Raw genomic sequence first — 18,100 nt, 5'->3', positions numbered from 1 at the left:
TAATGCTCCGTTCAGAAGGCCATGGGTTCACAACATAAGGGCAATACCCTCGACACTACACCAGGCATTGAAGTTCTCCACACCGGGAGGGATCAAGACAGTTTACGGAGAGCAGTCGGCCGCAAAAGAAGGCATGCCCTAAGGGTTCTTTTCATTTGCCTAACATCGATTGCATGATTGATGCAATGACCGGGCACGAGATACTCAGATTTCTCGATGCCTACTTCGGGTACACCCAAATCCGGATGGACCCGGACGATTAAGAAAAAACTTCCTTCATCACTAAATTAGGCACCTATTGTTATAATGTAATGCCGTTCGGACCAAAAAACTATGGTGCCACTTATCAACACCTAGTAAACCGGATGTTCGAAGAACAAATAGGAAATCAATGGAGGTTTACATTGACGACATCTTAGTTAAGTCCCGACGAGCAGAGGACCATTTGGAACATTTGTAGAAAACCTTCAACGTACTGAAGAAACACAATATGAAGCTGAACCCGGAGAAATGCGCATTCGGGGTCAGGTCCCGGAAGTTCCTTGGATTCATGGTGTCCAACCGAGGGATCGAGATCAATCCCGACAAAATCAAAGCTATAGAAGACATCACTGTGGTGGACAATGTCAAGGCCGGTCAGAGAATAACCGGGCGCATAGCCGCCCTGGGTTGGTTCATATCAAGGTCCTCCGATAAGAGCCATTGGTTCTTCTCGTTATTGAAGAAGAAGAATAACTTTTCGTGGATCCAGGAGTGCCAACAAGCTTTGGAAGAACTCAAACAGTACCTTTTGAGTCCACCCTTGCTTCATACTCCAAAGGCAGACAAGCAGTTATACCTGTACTTAGCGTATCCGAGATAGCGGTAAGTGGAGTCTTATCCAGAAAGAGGAAGGTACGCAATTTCCTATCTATTATGTTAGCAGGACTCTAGGCGAGGCCGAAAAAAGGTACCTCGTCTAGAGAAATTGGCGCTCGCTTTGCTAAGCGCCTCCAGAAAGTTGAAGGCATATTTTCAATGCCATCCCATTTGTGTTGTTCTTACCCACTAAGGAACATAATGCACAAACCCTAGCTCTCGGACCGATTGGCCAAATGGTCCATAAACAATTAGCGGGTACGATATCGAATATCGACCCTGAACCGCCATCAAATCTCAAATTTTGGCAGACTTCGTGGCCGACTTCACACCGGCCTTAATACCTGAAGTCGAAAAGGAATTGTTGTTAACCTCGGGGACTTCCTCGGGAATCTGGACCCTCTTTACGGATGGTGCCTCGAATGCAAAGGGGTCTAGACTTGGCATCGTGTTGAAGCCGCCTACGGGTAACGTAGTTAGGCAATCTATTAGAACTGTGAAATTGACTAACAATGAGGCCGAGTATGAGGCCATGATTGCAGGTCTCGAATTGGCTAAAAGCCTTGGGGCCGAAATGGTCGAAGCTAAGTGTGACTCCCTCCTTGTGGTAAATCAAGTCAACGGGACATTCAAAGTAAAAGAGGAACGAATGCGAAGGTACTTGGATAAATTACAGGTAATGCTGCATCGATTCAAGGAATGGACCTTACATCACGTACCCCGGGATGAAATTAGTAAAGTCGATGCTCTAGCTAACTTGGGGTCATCGGTTGATGATGATGAATTCAGCTCGGGAATGATCGTACAACTTATGAAATTAGCAGTGGAAGAAGGTCATGTCAAGATAACCTTAACGAGTTTAACTTGGGACTGGATAAACAAGTATATAGACTACTTGAAGACTGGGAAGTTTTCCTCGGATCCTAAAGAATCGAGAGCTCTGCGCACGAAGGCAGCCAGGTTTAGCCTGTCTGAAGGTACTCTGTTCAGAACAACGTTCGATGACCCACTCGCCATATGCTTGGGGCTAGGGGACACCGAATATGTTTTAAGGGAAGTTCACGAAGGCACATGCAGGAATCATTTAGGGGCATAATCTTTGGTTCGTAAGATAATCAAAGCTAGCTATTACTGGATCGACATGGAGAAAGATGCGAAGGACTTTGTACGGAGATGCGACGGTTGTCAGAGGCATGCGCTAATGATCCATCAACCTAGGGAGCTATTACATTCGGTCCTGTCACCTTGGCCGTTCATGTAATGGGGAATGGACATTATCGATCCCCTGCCGTGGGCACCCGGTAAGGCTCAATTTATACTATTTATGACTGATTATTTTTTTACGTGGGTCGAAGCTCAAGCGTTCGAGAAGGTCCGGGAAAAAGAAGTCATCGACTTCATTTGGGATCACATAATTTGCCGATTCGGTATACCGGCCGAGATAGTGTGTGATCCAAATTATCCTAACCATGTCTGCCTACTCAAGCGATCTCTATATGGGCTTAAACAAGCCCCTCGTATATGGAACAAATGTTTGACAGATGCTTTACTTTCATATGGCTTCTCTGGATCTAAGACTGATTGTTCCCTTTTCTACTTCTCCTCTAGGAAAGAGAAGTTGTTTTGCTTAGTCTATGTTGATGACCTCCTTGTGGTAGGCACTAGTCCCACTTTCATCATCTCTCTTATAGGCCGCTTGCAATCACAATTTGTTGTACGTGATCTTGGGCGACTATCTTATTTTCTGGGAATCGAGGTGACATGGGATTCTTCTGGTTTGCATCTGTCTCAAAGCAAGTATGCCAATGATACCAAATGGACTCTTGTACTTCCATTTCCATGCCATCTACTGCACCATGTCAGTTGTCTGCTACTGAAGGAAATCCATTCATGATGATACCTTATACAGAAGTACAGTTGGTGTACTGCAATATCTCACTTTCACGCGCCCGGATATCGCTTTTGCCGTGAATAAAGTGTCCCAGTTCATACACAACCCATTGGATTCTCATTTGGTTGTTGTTAAACGAATTTTACGTTATCTTAAGGGTACTTTATCGCATGGCCTACATTTTTCTCGTCAACCATCCACTCTCTTACATGGCTATCGTGATGCAGATTGGGGTGGTTCTATTGACAATTGTAAGTCCACCAGTGGCTGGGCTATTTTTCTTGGATCTCATCTGATCTCTTGGGCATCAAAGAAGCAATGTGCAGTATCTCGTTCGAGCACTGAGGTAGAGTATCGTGCACTTGCCAATGCAGCCTCCGAACTCACATGGTTGGAGTTTCTACTTCGGAAAATTAGTTGTTTTTCTTCGTTTACTCCTGTGTTATGGTGTGATAATCTTAGTGCAATATATTTAACTATTAATCCAGTTTTTCATTCTCGAACCAAGCACATGGAGATCGATTTTTATTTTGTTAGAGATAAAGTGAAGAACAAAGCACTCTCAGTTCGCTATATTAGCTCAAATGATAAAATTGCAGATGTGCTCACCAAAGAGTTTAAGGGAAAAGTTGACCATGCTTGCCAACCCTGCTCAACTTTAGGGGGTGTGTAAAGAGTAGAATCCTACTATACCTGGAACTATATGTAGCCTGTTGTATTTAGGATAGTTCATTACTTGGTGTCCAAGTGTTGTAGTTTAGTTAGGACTCATAAGCCTCATATGTGTGTGTATATATTCACGCCGTGATCATGTAATAGATACATAGAGGATTGGCAAACTCTTATCAATACCTGATACTAGTGGGACCTATGAGTCTATCTTGGAGTGCTTTCTTGAAGACTCACGTAGAGCTACTTGATCGTTCGCAGTGCCTTGGAGTCACCTATCTCTCATTTAGATAGGATATATATTGTCTCTTAGACAGTTGTATTTGATCCAGTTAGATAGCTCATGACATCGTAATACTCGTTCTTAGGTGTACTTTGGTTATTTTCGTACATGTATTATCAAATTTATATTGATGTTTTATTATTATCTATTTTTAAACTCTGTTGTTACATTGTGATATTTGAAATCGTGATTTAAGCTTGTTGGTTCGTCTAGCGAGGTGCCATCATGGCCTTGTTAGGAATTTGGGTTGTGACATACAAGTTCGAGTTTTTTAAACAACTTTGGGTTAACTTGAGAGATCAACTAACCCAATTTGAAATTATTATAGGGATATCCTGATCAGACTGGGACCTAGAATTGGACGAGTTTATTGTCTTGAATTATTTTAGAAAAAGTAGTTAAGAACAGAACCGATTATAGTTGAGAAACTCTAGCGAATGATTTTAAGTCCAAGGTTAATAGAATAGTGGCTAGCAAAGTTTCAGGAGTTTACCCAGAATTATCCCGATAATTAGGGGATTCTCTACCTAGGCTTCTAATCATCTGCAAATTCTCAAAATTTTACCGCTTTAGTTTAGCTTCTTACTTGGTTATTTTTAATTCAGTTAGCTAGTTAATATTTAGAAAACTCAAATATAATTGATCCTTTTGTTATACTTAGATATGTAGTGATTAAGTTAGCTAAAATGCCTCGTAGCTTTATGTGGGTTCGATTTTGGATTCTAAAACCAGATTATAAACGACCGCTTGATCTTTTTTATGAGCATAGTTGGGCGTGACCATCAAGCCCAAAAAGAATTACCCAAAATGGAATGAGAAAAGAAATTTTTTTTGGAGTAATTTAATTTTTTTTAAAGAAATTTGTATTATAGATTGGATACACGTATTATGCAACCCTAATGGAACACGTGGCACCATATGGAAGGGTGACACATCAAGTTTTCATCACCTTCATAAGTATAAAATCTAACATGTAAACTAGTTAGTTGGCATGTCTAAGAGAAACAGAAAATAAAATCTAATGGGCCGCAACAGTAGTCATTAAAGGACACGCCCCCCTACAGTCATCACGAAAATTCTTGCAAGTCAAAGGCAAATGATTATTCAGGACGATTGACATGTCCATTGTACACCTGGGCCATACGTGTTCCTCACGTGGTAGAGTGATGCGAGAGTGCACTATTGAGTCTGTGTGGTGCAGCTGCAGCAGAAACCCACTTGTGAGTTGTGAACCCCACTGTTGCCTGATTGTTTGGTAACAGGGTCGGGTCGGTCCTAGGGTCTACAATTTTTCCGGATAAGAGGATAAGTCTCATCTTAATCCTATTCTGTCAATCAAACTTTAATTTTATGGATTTGGAGATGTCACGTAATTGTGATTGTATTACTGTATCACATGCGGGACGTTTGCTTCGCATTCCCACAAATTAAGTAATATATTGCTCCGCTCGTTTATTTTATGTGGCATTATTTAATTTCATATAGAATCTAAAAAAATATAGTTTAAAATAAATTATAAATTTTTGTATGATTATAAATTACCTCATTAAGAATCATACTAGAATTTTAAAATTAAATTATTTCTAATATAGAATTGTATCATTATTATTTTGGACAAACTAAGAGGAAAATGCTCTACAATAATTGGGGAAAGGAAATAATAATTATTTATGTAGTGAATAGAAATAAAAAATTATATAATTAGCGATGGAAGAATTATTTCCTTAAATAGTTTAATTTATTTTGCTAATATGCACTTTTATCACACTATATACCATATAAAATAAGTCATTGGTTCAAGTATAACTTATTGCATATATTATTAAATACTACAAATGTTTTATTTGTTATACGAAGATAAAAAAATTTCTTATGCGAATCAAATGTTGCATAAATTATATATGATTATTTTTTATTATGTGACCAGCCAAATATTGAATTATTTCATGAAAATCTTATACTATTAAAATTAATTAGGCAGGAGCAGTATTATAAAAGACGTTTTCGGGGCGAGCCCTGGGGAGAGGCGCACAGAAAATGCCCCGAGGCGATGGTTTGGGGCGAAAGTCTCAAGGGCGTTCGGCCCGAGCGTTTTAGGCGCGTTTTTGTAGTGAGGCGTAAGCCCTAGAGACATTTTCAAATTAAAACAAAATTTGTTAAATAAGTCCTTCATATCATACCCTAATTCTCAAAAGTCAGTTTGTAATTACTCAAATGTTTTAAAAAGGAACTGGAATCTATTAAATTAAAAAGTCAAGACCTTTTTTATTGATTAAAGCCCTGTGGGCACAATTGGGCAAACATCACTTAGTTGATCATGAAACTTAACATGATGGACATTAACTATAGCACAAAGATTCTAAAGAACTCACATGTCAATTATAGGCTAACAGGACAAGCAGACATTAGGATTCATGTCAGTCAACCCTACATGAGATAAAAATTACATATTGGTATTTATCCTAGAATTAAATACTAAGAGTGAAGGATTGATAGGTCAAGGAACACAATTATTAGAGTTACAAATCGCAAACCAACATGCTTGGCTAGAAATCAAGACAATGCTATAACATGGGAAAGTCAAGGATCAGTTTGCATGAAACAAAAGATTACACATGAAGGATCTAGTAGGAAGGGGTTCATTAAAGCACACTATGGGCAGGTAGTTTCTACAAAAGTCCCAGAAATTCAAGGCATGAATGTGAACTCATAACATGCCAAAGACACGACATCAAGACTAACATGAGCATGACCAATCAGATAGGACCTAAGAAGGCCAGAAACCATTTGAATCAATTACACAGAGTGAAAGTATACTACACATGTTGAAACCTATCATGTTCGATACTAGAGAACATGGAACTGCAGAATATCATTGAGATAATAGAATTACAGATAGCATACAACAATACAGTGCTAGAAATTCTCAAATAACAAAGAAGCTTAAGGCATTCTTGTCTAAAAGTTCAAACAGTGTTGGCACATAGAACACACATGTCATAGACAAACAGAAAGGAAAATAGTTAAAATTGTAAGAGTCAGGGACACTAACCAGTAGCAAAACTAAGCGAGCAAAAGAGTGAGGAACTTAGAATATCAATAGTGATTCAGTAGCAGCAATTGAAAGAGGACAATGGAACCCCAAATCCCCGATTCTTCAGACTTCACAAGAGCCTCGAGAAGGGCTCCGAGCACTGCTTGCACCAGAGGAGGTCATTTAATGGTATTATGACCTTGGCTTTCAGCCGGCCAAGAATTCAACAGTTTCAGAAAATATTCGAGTGTAACAGAATAAGTGAGTGAGTGAAAGAGAAGAATAGTGAGAGTAATCACAGTAAAATGAGGTCCGTTTTAGAGGGATTGGGGAATGGTTTATATAGTAGCAAAATTAAATGAACAAACAAGGAAACATAATCAATCAAACACAAAATAATGAAAGGAGAGCATGCAGAATCGATTTAGAACCAAATTAGGAGAAAAATCAGGCAAACCCTAGTTCTGCCCAGAATCTCAGATTGGCCGAAAAATCTTGGTAAATCAGACCCATATAATCTTGCCATGAATGTATATAGACGAAAAAATGTCTGAATCTTGAGGAGCGAGTCTGATTTCTCTTGATTCAGAAGATTGGTACTTGCCAAAAATGGGGCAAGTATTATGTAATACCATAGTCTTGTAAGGAACAACGAGATAATCTATAAAACGTAAGTGAATCATGGTAGGAATCCATGAATTAATCGAATTCAGAGAAGGTAGGTGAAGACAGCTAGGGTTTCTGAAGGAGGGAGGAGGAGAGGCGAGGGAAATGGGGGCGACGGTCTTAGGAAAATGAGGATTAGGGTTTGGGGTTGGGTAATTAAAAGTGGTAGGGTAGTTGTGGGCCGTTGATTTTGAGAGATCAACGGCCAAGATTAAAAATCGAGCGGGGCGGGTTGGTTTAACGGTTCGTGATCGGGTTGGGTTAAATGTGTCATTTGGTTTTGGGCTAAAGGGATTGGGCCATGGATTTGGGATCTCTGGACCAGTGATTTGGGTTTGTTTGGTCCGAAAATTAACTCAAAATTGGGCTACAAATTAAATACACTAAATTCATCCAAAATAAATTATAAAAATGACTAGTAGATAATAAAAAATATTATTTATGCAGTAAAATACTTAAAAATAATAGCTTAATATTATAAAAATATAAAAAATGCTATTTTAGTATAAATAATATAATAAATACGATCGTGTATAGAATATAGGATGTTATTGCAAAATTAAGTAAATAGCTCAAAAATACAAATATAATTATATGAAATGAAGTAAAAATATTTTAAAACATACATGTGGGTGTAAATAATAAATTTGGATGATTAAAGCATCACAAAATAATTTTAAAATAATTAATAAAAATTTAAACAATTTAAACACAAGAAAAATTAATTTTAAAGCTTTGAAAATTATGAAAATATTATAGAAAGTACTTATACAACTCTTGTAAATTAGATAATAATGCAAAATGATATTTTGAGAGTATATATACCATTTGAAAAATATAAGGACAAAATTGGATATCAACAAACACCATCTTTACCCGGGAATGATGAAAGAGTTGACGGGTAAAGAAAATGATGACCAATTTAGTCCGAAGTGAGTGAGGAATGATATGTTTTGAAAAGGTAGGGGGATGAACCCTGGTTCTTGAGTTGCCTCCATATCCCTGGTTTTACGGGAATTAGGCCGTGTGTAGTTTTGGATCCAACGGCGAACGAACCCGATGGAGTTATTACAAGAGGGTAGTGTTGCTGGTAACAAATAATTTTAGGTGGAGCTATGGATGCAATTTTGAACGTTACGGATGTATCAGGAAAATATTTGAACGATTATAGAACAAAGGGTAATCAATTGTTGATCATCGGTTACATTTGAGGTAGCTAAATGTGAACGTTGTGAACGGAAATCAGAGTGAAAATTACTCCTGTTTGTAGAACAGTTACCTCCTGAGTTACCTGCAAAACTTAAAACACGATGCACGTGAATATATATATATATATATATATATATATATATATATATATATATATATATATATATATATATATAGGTTATTGCGAAAATTTAAACATGATGCAAATTCCCTTCGGACCATGAGGGTGGTCTTCGGACGATGAGGATGATGTCCTTAGACCATGATGTCCTGGGACATGAAGCATATGATAAGGGATTCATAGGCCATGAAATGGTGTCCTCGGGCTATGAGGATGATGCCTCCAGACTATGACACCTTTGAATAATGATGTGCAGTTTCGAGAGATCCCTAGGCCATAAAATGGTGTCTTCAAGCTATGAGGATGGTGCCTTCAGACTATGACGCCTTGGGACAATGTGACGATGTTTCAGCCCATGAAATGCAAACATATGGCAATATCGATCGTTTGATGGAGAAAAAAGGTGATGCTTAGTCATATGTGAGGACGAGACAAGACAAGTCTTATTCTTGTATGAGATGAGGGCAGTGCTTAGCCCTATGCGAAGAAGGGAGACAGTGCTTAGTCTTATGCAAAGAAAGGCAGTGCTTAGCCTTATGCAATGTGGAGATAGTGCTTAGTCTCATGCAGAGGATGGAGACAATGTTTAGTCTCATACAAAGAAGGCAATGTTTAGCCGTATGCAGTATTGAAGACAATGCTTAGTCTCATGCAAAGAATGGAGACATTGCTTAGTCTCATGCAAGGAAGGCAGTTCTTAGTCTCATGCAGGAAGGAAGTGCTTAGCCTTATGCAATAATGGAGGCAATGCTTCGCCTCATGCAAGGAATGGAGACAGTGTTCAGTCTCTGGCAAGGAAAGGCAATTCTTAGCCTTATGCAATAATGGAGACAGTGCTTAGCCTCATGCAATAATGGAGGCAATGCTTAGCCTCATGCGAGGTATGGAGACAATGCTTAGTCTCATGCAAAGAAAGGCAGTGCTTAGCCTTATACAGTAATGGAGGCAATGCTTAGCCTTATGCAAGGTATGGAGACAATGCTTAGTCTCATGCAAAGAAAGGAAGTGCTTAGCCTTATGCAATGATGAGGGCAGCGCTTAGACCTATGCGAGAAAAAGAAATGACTAAGTGCGAGAGGATAAAGCATTTCTTATCTTGATGCGTTTGCGTTTGGCAATTCTTGTTGTTGTGAAGATAGTGATCCTGTTGTGTTTATATATTTGCGGACGTTCCTATTATGTTCATTGTGCCTGCATCCAAAGAAAAATCGTGAGCTTTGCAGGGGAAAGGTTGGTTTGTGCTCTCGATTCCTTGCTTCGCCTTTACTCTTGTCTTAAGGCCCTACTTGAGTCACTCTGGATAACGTCTGGCTGCTATAGAAACAAAAGTTTTCGAAAAACATGCATGCAATTGACAAATTATTTGTAGAAATGTAGTGATAATGCACTAGATCAAATAATTTTGATGAATTGATGACTGTGACGCATTTTGAGATATTGCAACCTCCTTGCTTCGGAATTTTGAGGATATCCCTCAAAATTCTTCCCTAGTTTAAATGCATAATTCCGACAACACATTCCTTGGCGGTTCCAAACGTGATGAGATCGGGCGAACTCAAGACCTTGCCCCAATTTCTGACCATAGGGAAAATGAAGATTTTTTTGTGATGTGACCGAACCCACAGGGCTGCCTATGTATCCCCTCTTAAACGGGAATCAGGTCAAGCGTAGTTCAGTTATATCAAATAGAAAGTGCAAACATAATCTTAAATATAGTATCTCTTGACTGCATCCAAATTGATAAGATTTGGCCAAATCTCTCCATCCATCTCTGTAAGTATAAGTGCTCCTCCTGTCAATACCTGGTGAACCATGTAAGGGCCCTGCCAGTTGGGTGAGAATTTCCCCTTTGCTTCGTCCTGATGTGGGAAGATTCACTTTAGTACCAACTGCCCCGACGTGAATTGCCTCGACCTGACCTTTTTGTTGAAAGCTCTTGCCATTATGTTCTGGTAGAGTTGGCCATGACATACCGCGTTCATTCTTTTTCCATTAATGAGAGCTAGTTGTTCATACCGGCTTCGTACCCATTCTGCATCACTGAGCTCGGCTTCTTGTATGATTCTTAAAGAAGGAATTTCCACTTTGGCGGGAATAACTGCTTCAGTACCATAAACCAGTAGGTAAGGAGTTGCCCCAGTTGATGTACGAACTGTGGTACGATACCCGAGTAAAGAAAATGGTAGCTTCTCGTGCCATTCTTTGTAATTATCTACCATTTTCTTCAATATCTTCACTCTTAGTATCTTCTTGGCCAAAATGAAACCATTCATGTGGGGTCCGCAAGTTTCGGCATGTATTTTCTCGAGCAATCTGGATGCCTCCTTGGCATCGACACATCGCAGTAATCCCAAGTCAAGAGTCCTTCTATACAGAATTCCTCCTCTTTGAAAGAAATGGTTGGCCAATATTCGAAGTGTGTGCTTCTAAGTGTGGGTAGCACTCTCTAGGTATTCTCCTTTTTTCAAGTACTTCTTGATGTCGTGGAACTACGGGTTTCCGTCAATCTCTTCTTCAACATGAGCACAATAAGCTGGCTACTTATGAATTCCTATTGGGATAAGAGCGATGAAATTATTATATGGGTGTTATATCATGGAAGAAAAAGTGGGTAATGCGTCTGCAAACTCATTTTGAATTCTTGAAACATGTTTTAACTCTATCTTTGTGAACCTCTTGATTAACCCTTGTACATAGTGCAAATATGGCAATATTTTGGTGTTCTTCGTAGCCCATTCCCCTAGAATCTGGTGCACCAAAAGATCTGAGTCTCCGATTACCAGCAACTCTTGAATGTTCATGTCAATAGCTAATCTGAGTCCCAGGATGCAGGCCTCATACTCTGCCATATTTTTGGTGCATGGAAACCTGAGTTTTGCGGATACCTGATAGTGTTGACCGATTTTTGATACTAAGATAACTATGATGCCTACTCCTTTAAAGTTTGCTGCTCCGTCGAAAAACATCCTCCAACCATCATATGCCTCGGTGATATCTTCTCCTACGAACGACACCTCCTCATCGGGAAAATACATTTTCAATGGTTCGTATTCTCCGTTTATGGGATTTTCTACCAAATGATCTGCTAATGTTTGCCCCTTGACTGTCTTCTGAGTCACATAGATGATGTCGATCTCACTTAGCAATATCTGCCACTTTGCTAACTTACCCGTAGGCATGGGTTTCTGAAAGATGTATTTTAGCGGATCCATCCTTGATATGAGATATGTAGTGTATGCACAAAAGTAATGTCTCAACTTCTGAGCTATCCATGTTAAAGCACAACAGGTGCATTCCAACAAAGAGTACCGAGCTTCATAAGGCGTGAATTTCTTGCTCAGATAATATATCTCCTGCTCCTTCCTTCCAGTCTTATCATGTTGTCCCAAAATATAACCGAAAGCCCCATCTAACACGGACAAATAAAGAAGCAAAGGTCTTCCCGGTTCTAGTGGGACCAGAACGGACAGTTTAGATAAATACTCCTTGATTTTGTCGAAGGATTTGTGGCATTCTTTGGTCCAACTTATTGCAGCATCTTTCCTTAGGATTCTGAAGATTGGCTCACATATCACGGTTGATAGTGCTATGAAGCGGCTGATGTAATTGAGGCACCCTAAAAACTCATCACTTCTTTATTATTCTTTGGAGGCGGCAAGTCCTAGATAGCTTTAATTTTTGACGGGTCTAGCTCAATTCCTCAGTGGCTGACAATGAAACCTAACAATTTTCCAGCAGGAACTCCGAAGGCACACTTTGCAGGGTTCAACTTCAAGTTGTATTTTCAAAGCCGGTCGAAGAATTTCTTCAGGTCTGCTATGTGATCCGAACTCCTTTCAGATTTGATGATAACGTCATCCACGTACACCTCTATTTCCTTGTATATCATTTCGTGGAAGATGGTTGTCATGGCTCTCATGTAAGTGGCTCCAGCATTCTTCAAACCAAACGGCATCATTTTGTAAGAGTATATTCCCCATGCTATGATAAAGGCTGTCTTTTCAGCATCCTCTTCATCCATCCAGATCCGATGTTATCCTGCGAAGCAATCCACAAAGGATTGGAGTTCATTCCTAGAGCAGTTGTCAATCAGTATGAGTATGTTAGGCAACGGAAAATCATCATTAGAACTTGCTCTGTTCAGATCTCGGTAATAGACACATACTCTAACTTTCCCATCTTTATTCGGAACCGGCACAATGTTGGCCAACCAATTCGGGTATTCGACCACTCGGGGAACCTTGGCTTTGATTTGCTTGGTGACCTCCTCTTTTATCTTTAAACTCATATCCGACTTGAACTTTCTGAGCTTCTGCTTTACTGGTGGACACATAGGATTGGTGGGTAGTTTGTGAGCTACTATGGATATGCTTAAACTAGTCATATCGTCGTAGGACCATGTAAAGATGTCTTCATATTCCTTTAGGAATCTGATGTACTCTTCCTTCTCTGACGGTGATAGATGAATGCTTATATGTGTTTCCTTGACCGTTTCGGAATCCCCTAAGTTGACGACCTCAGTTTCTTCCAAATTAGACTTTGGTTTGTTTTCAAAGTCTTCTACTTCTCTGACGATTTCCTCAGGTATTATATCATCTTCAAGATCCTTTGAATCACTGTCCTTATGTTGTGTTGTCTTATTACATCTCACAGTCGTAGGTTCATCATGATATGTAATAATTATGCTGAAAAGAAATGTAGAAAGATAATAATAAATATAAAAAGCAATAATGCATTAATAAAATTTTTAAAACGTCAACAAGTGCGGCTTGATGGCTTGAGTAATTATTTCAAGACAAAATATTGAAAAATATCTCAAATGCTCAAAATTATTTTAAAATAATTCATGCTAATTTGTCAGGCTACCCAGGAACTCGACGTGCCCAAGATGGTGCAACGGTCTAGTTCTTGAGAACATCTCCTTCTTCCATGGTCTGAATGGTAAGGTCTTCCTCCTCCTCCTCTTCCTCTTCCTTAACAATTGCACTGTAGTCCATGTCTTCTTCATCTAGAAACAACTTCCTCATGCCAGCCAAAACCTTATCTTCCTCAGATCTGCACATCATGTCAGCTTGATGGAATGTATGGTGCAGAGGTAGTACCGGTTGTTCCAGTGGATAATAAGGAGCACGCCATAGTGGTGACCAATCCTGGTATTCTTGCCGTGTGTATTCATACCCGAGTCCAAAAGTCGTGCCATAGTACTGTGGTTGTACGGGTTTTGTGATCCCTTGAAGATTTTTGCCGAGACCCTTGTTGGGTTCATACCCCGTCCACAGCAGTATGCTTTCTATCTTGTTGCTCCACCATCGGTCCTTTTCAATCGCGTTGACTCATTCAATGCGATGGTATGTTTCTGCACCCAGCTTTTTTCTATTTTTGATGACCGGAACAGTCTGATTGGTGTAGATGGGGTAACTTCCATCTCCATGGATGATCACCTCCTGATGATTCCATTCAAACTTCACAGCCTGATGTAGAGTTAAAGCCACTGCCCCGACAGCATGTATCCATGGTCGTCCGAATAATAGGTTGTAAGTAGCAGATATATCTAGCACTTGAAACTCGACATCAAACCAAGTCGGGCCCATCTGTAGACTGAGGTTGATTTTTCCAATGGTGGCTCTCTGAGATCCATCAAATGCCTTCACATTCATGCTTCGCAATTCGTATCTCGTGCAGGCCTTTACTTAGTCTCTTTAGAGTGGTCAATGGACATATATTGAGACTTGAACCTCCATCTATCAAGACCCAAGTGATGAACTTATCTTCAAATTGCACCGTAATGTGCAACGCTCTATTGTGACTCAGTCCTTCTGGTGGTAATTCGTCTTCGTGGAAGGTGATTTTGTGACTTTCCAATACCTGTCCAACCATGTTAGCCATCTCTCCACTAGTGATGCTGGTGGGAACATATGCTTCACTTAATATCTTCATCAAAGCATTACTGTGCGCGTCTGAGTTTTGTAGCAGTGATAAGATGTATATCTGAGCAGGAGTTTTGTTTAGGTGGTCAACAACAGAATACTCCTTTGCTTGTATCTTCCTCCAAATATCATCAGTGCCAGTCTCGACAACAAGCGACTTAGGTGCAGCTTCCTTGCTTGTTCCTCCCAGATTCTCAAGTGTAAAACTCTGCCAGTTCTAGTCATACCTTGCGCCGTAACTGTTTCCTCCATTTTTTCTTTTCCTTTTCTTCTTGCTTCCGCAACACAATCCCATGGAATGGTATCAGACTTGTAAGATGGCATGAGAGCTACCATCACAGTGAAGGGTGTAGCTACCTCAACTTCAAATAGTGCCTGGGTTTGTACCATAACTAGCGTAAGGGTGACTGGAGATGTTTTAGAATGTCTCCCTCTCGGATGAGTCCGATGGACCCTTCCTGATCCCATTCTTCATCAGTTTCTATCACACTCACTCCCTCACCTCTGTGATCCGGGAGAGGATTGTTACGAACATTTGGCGCAACTTTCTTTGCCTGTATGACCTTAGTGTCGATCATCATCTAAATCTTGTCTTTCAACGTGCGATACTCCTCAATGATATGACCCTTCATGACTGAATGATAAGTACACGTTTTGTTTGGGTTGATCCATTGGGAGAGGTTTTCCACAACAACAGCAGGGATAGGAGTAACATAACCAGTAACCTTCAGTCTATCATACAATTGGTCTATGGGTTCAGCAATTGGGGTATATTGTGTAGGAGGTCTGCGCACAAAATTTGGACATGGTTTCGGGTAGTTTTGGCGGGCGGGTGGAGGTGAATGGTAATATGCAGGTTGAGTATTATAGGTATGGTAGTATCTTGGGGGTGAGGGTTGATATGTGGGTGGAGGTGTTTGGTATGTGAGGGGAGACTTAGGTCCTTGGGCTACCATCGCGGCACCCACTTCTTTCTTCTTCGAAATGCCTCCTGATTGCAAAGCTTTATTTGTGGCCTGCAGTGCCTCGAAATTGGTCACCATCCCATTCTTAATTCCTTCTTCTATTCTTTCTCCTAACTTGATGATGTCGGAGAACTTGTGAATTTCAATAACCATCAACCTTTCTTAATATTGCGGGTCTTGAGCTCTGACAAAGAACTTGTTCATTTGTTCCTCTTCAAGTGCTGGCCTTACCTTTGCGGCTTCTGATCTCTAAAGAGTAGCATACTCGCAGAAGGTTTCTATAGGCTTCTTCTTGAGGTTTTGAATGTAGAAAATATCTGGCGCATTTCCCGTGTTGAACCTGAATCTATCCATGAAGTCTGACACCATACTCACCTAACTAACCCACTTCTTTGAGTTTTGACTGATATACCAAGACAAGGCATCTCCTGTAAGGCTTCACATGAACAGTTTCATGCAGATTTGTTCATTCTTTCCCACTCCTACAAGCTTGTCATAATACGTTCTCAGATGCACCTTCGGGTCACCAGTACCATCGAACATTTCGAACTTGGGAGGTTTGTAACCCTTTGGCAGTTCCACATCCAGCTGAATACATAGGTCCTCATAGTTTAGACCTTCAATGCCTTTACCACCTTCAACACTCTGAACTCTACCAGTGATCTTCTTGAGTTCCTCCGCCATATTTCTAATGAGCATATCATTCTTAGTCGATTCGGGTATGTACATGGTTTGTTGCGAGGTGTGGGGTAAGGTTTTCACATATATCGGATTGCTTTGATGGATTTCTGGAACTTGGGTATAAGGGTGGTCATTGGTCAAGTTTTGGGGATCGGGAGTAGGTTATGATGCATTCTGGGGGTGTGATAAGTAGTGGTTTGTAGGTATTGAGTTGGGTGATGGTGGTATTGTTGAGGGGTCGGTACTGGTGGCCAGTTAAGGTTCTGGGGAGGTGCGGGATATTGGTGTGGTGCGGGAGGATTTGGTGGTGGGTTTTGGTTTTGTGTGTTCTGCGGTGGTGTTTGGTTCTAGGTAGTCGGGTTTTGCTGGTTAATGTCGGGAACATTGAGAGTAAGGGAGAGGCTTGCCAAATTTCGGACCTGCTCAAGCTCGCCCTATAATTCCAGGATTTTCTGCTCCAAACGTAAGACCAACTCATTCTGTGCCGGAGTACTTTGGCCATCTGAATTTTAACGTTTTCTGCTATAGTAGCATTGTCTTTCCTGATACCACTTAAATCATCCATTTTCCTTTTTCCTTTACCTTTGGGGTCGCTTGGTGGAGGAGGAGGTGGAGGACCTCTGGATCTGGTATGGTATGCTGATGATGCCAGTATGCACGAACTAACCTTTGGGAATGGGAATAATCAAAAAGAAAAGAAAAAACAAAAGGTAATCAAGTGAGTAAAGTGAAATAAAAGAGTGTTTGCAATATTCAAACATGTTTCACAAAGTCATGCAATAATTCACGTCCTAATTTGGGGACCTCATTGTGCCTGAGGTAGGCCTAAGCGACACACAGACTTAGAAAAATTTGATGCCAACATTTGTGTCATTTTATTAATGCGAAAAATGAGTCAAACCTTTACTAAATCGACAATAATAATAAAGTTACTAATGACATTTAGACTTATTACAATCGAAATCTAAAGCTAAGCTAGAAAGCAGTAAAGAACATCATTTCCTAGTCTACTTGGTCCCTGAAGGACCTTCTCCATGCTTGACTCTCTTGACCCCATCAATCAAGTTCCTCAGATCGCGCATATCCAACAATAAGTAAGCTTTTGCAGATGTCCTCCTTCACTGCTATCCATACCTTGGCAATCTGAGAGTCTCTTTCTCATCTTCCCCTTGAGCTCCATCAATCCTTGTTCCAAGTATTCCAATCTTTCTGTTAACTTAGTGGCAATCTCCTTCCACTCCTTTATCGCTCCATGTTCACTTTGTGTTGTTCTAGATGTTTTGCTTCAGACTTGAACACCCTTTTACGTACCCTCTTATACTTAACATGTGCCTCAACCACCTCATCTACGATCCTAACCTTTGGATTGACTCCTGGCTTGACGTCCCTTGCTACGTCGTCCTCTAACCATGATAGGTAGTAGTACATATGACCGGCATGATACTTGTCTGGCTCAATGGTTTCTCCTTCCACAATGATCTTTTGGTTCCATATATGTTGCGCCTTAAACTTAAATGGGATGACATCTTCTTTGAAATCTACCTTGTATTAGACCATGTTGGAAACCCGAGGTATGAACTATTTTCTTCCCGCTTGCCTCATTACCCTTGTGGGAGTGTAAGGGTAGATGCCTCACAACCCGATCAGTACCAAATGAGTATTTCCCCTTGACTTGATAATAAACTCACTACTAGGAAACCATTCGAACATCCAATGCACCTACTCATTTGTCAGATTGCAGAAGAAACGCACCCAACTTATAGCATTTCCAGGCTTTGCAAACCTTTCCAGAATAA

At 40.3% G+C, this 18,100-nt stretch overlaps 3 protein-coding genes across 3 annotated transcripts; 1 reads left to right on the top strand and 2 right to left on the bottom strand.

Annotated features, from left to right (window-relative positions):
* Positions 1-550: 550 nt before the first annotated feature.
* On the top strand, positions 551-3,422 carry LOC138897548 (uncharacterized mitochondrial protein AtMg00810-like). The gene is made up of 3 exons (XM_070183528.1): positions 551-840; positions 2,467-2,655; positions 2,738-3,422. Exons 1-3 carry the CDS (start codon positions 551-553, stop codon positions 3,420-3,422), a joined length of 1,164 nt encoding a protein of 387 aa, XP_070039629.1.
* A 7,015-nt stretch (positions 3,423-10,437) lies between these two features.
* LOC138897547 (uncharacterized) lies at positions 10,438-10,950 on the bottom strand. The gene is made up of 2 exons (XM_070183527.1): positions 10,705-10,950; positions 10,438-10,590 (listed from the first exon to the last, which is right to left on the bottom strand). The coding sequence occupies exons 1-2, from the start codon at positions 10,948-10,950 to the stop codon at positions 10,438-10,440; spliced, it is 399 nt and encodes a 132-aa protein (XP_070039628.1).
* A 369-nt stretch (positions 10,951-11,319) lies between these two features.
* On the bottom strand, positions 11,320-11,910 carry LOC138897546 (uncharacterized). Its single transcript, XM_070183526.1, has one exon. The coding sequence runs from the start codon at positions 11,908-11,910 to the stop codon at positions 11,320-11,322; it is 591 nt and encodes a 196-aa protein (XP_070039627.1).
* Between the last annotated feature and the right edge of the window lie 6,190 nt (positions 11,911-18,100).

Source organism: Nicotiana tomentosiformis, chromosome 8 (genome assembly GCF_000390325.3).
Source record: "Nicotiana tomentosiformis chromosome 8, ASM39032v3, whole genome shotgun sequence".
NCBI classification, from domain to species: Eukaryota; Viridiplantae; Streptophyta; class Magnoliopsida; order Solanales; family Solanaceae; genus Nicotiana; species Nicotiana tomentosiformis.
Note: the sequence above shows the minus strand (reverse complement) of the source record. Positions and strands in the feature narration are given on the sequence as shown.

Excerpts from the sequence above, each read along its gene's own strand:
- LOC138897548 (XM_070183528.1), top strand. The coding sequence starts at position 551 with ATGGTGTCCAACCGAGGGATCGAGATCAATCCCGACAAAATCAAAGCT. Across the intron at positions 841-2,466 it reads GCAGACAAGCAGTTATACCT|GAAAGAGAAGTTGTTTTGCT; the intron begins GTACTTAGCGTA and ends CTTCTCCTCTAG. Across the intron at positions 2,656-2,737 it reads TTGCATCTGTCTCAAAGCAA|GAAATCCATTCATGATGATA; the intron begins GTATGCCAATGA and ends CTGCTACTGAAG.
- LOC138897546 (XM_070183526.1), bottom strand. The coding sequence starts at position 11,910 with ATGCCTACGGGTAAGTTAGCAAAGTGGCAGATATTGCTAAGTGAGATC.
- LOC138897547 (XM_070183527.1), bottom strand. The coding sequence starts at position 10,950 with ATGGTAGATAATTACAAAGAATGGCACGAGAAGCTACCATTTTCTTTA. Across the intron at positions 10,591-10,704 it reads ATGGAAAAAGAATGAACGCG|GACGAAGCAAAGGGGAAATT; the intron begins GTATGTCATGGC and ends TTCCCACATCAG.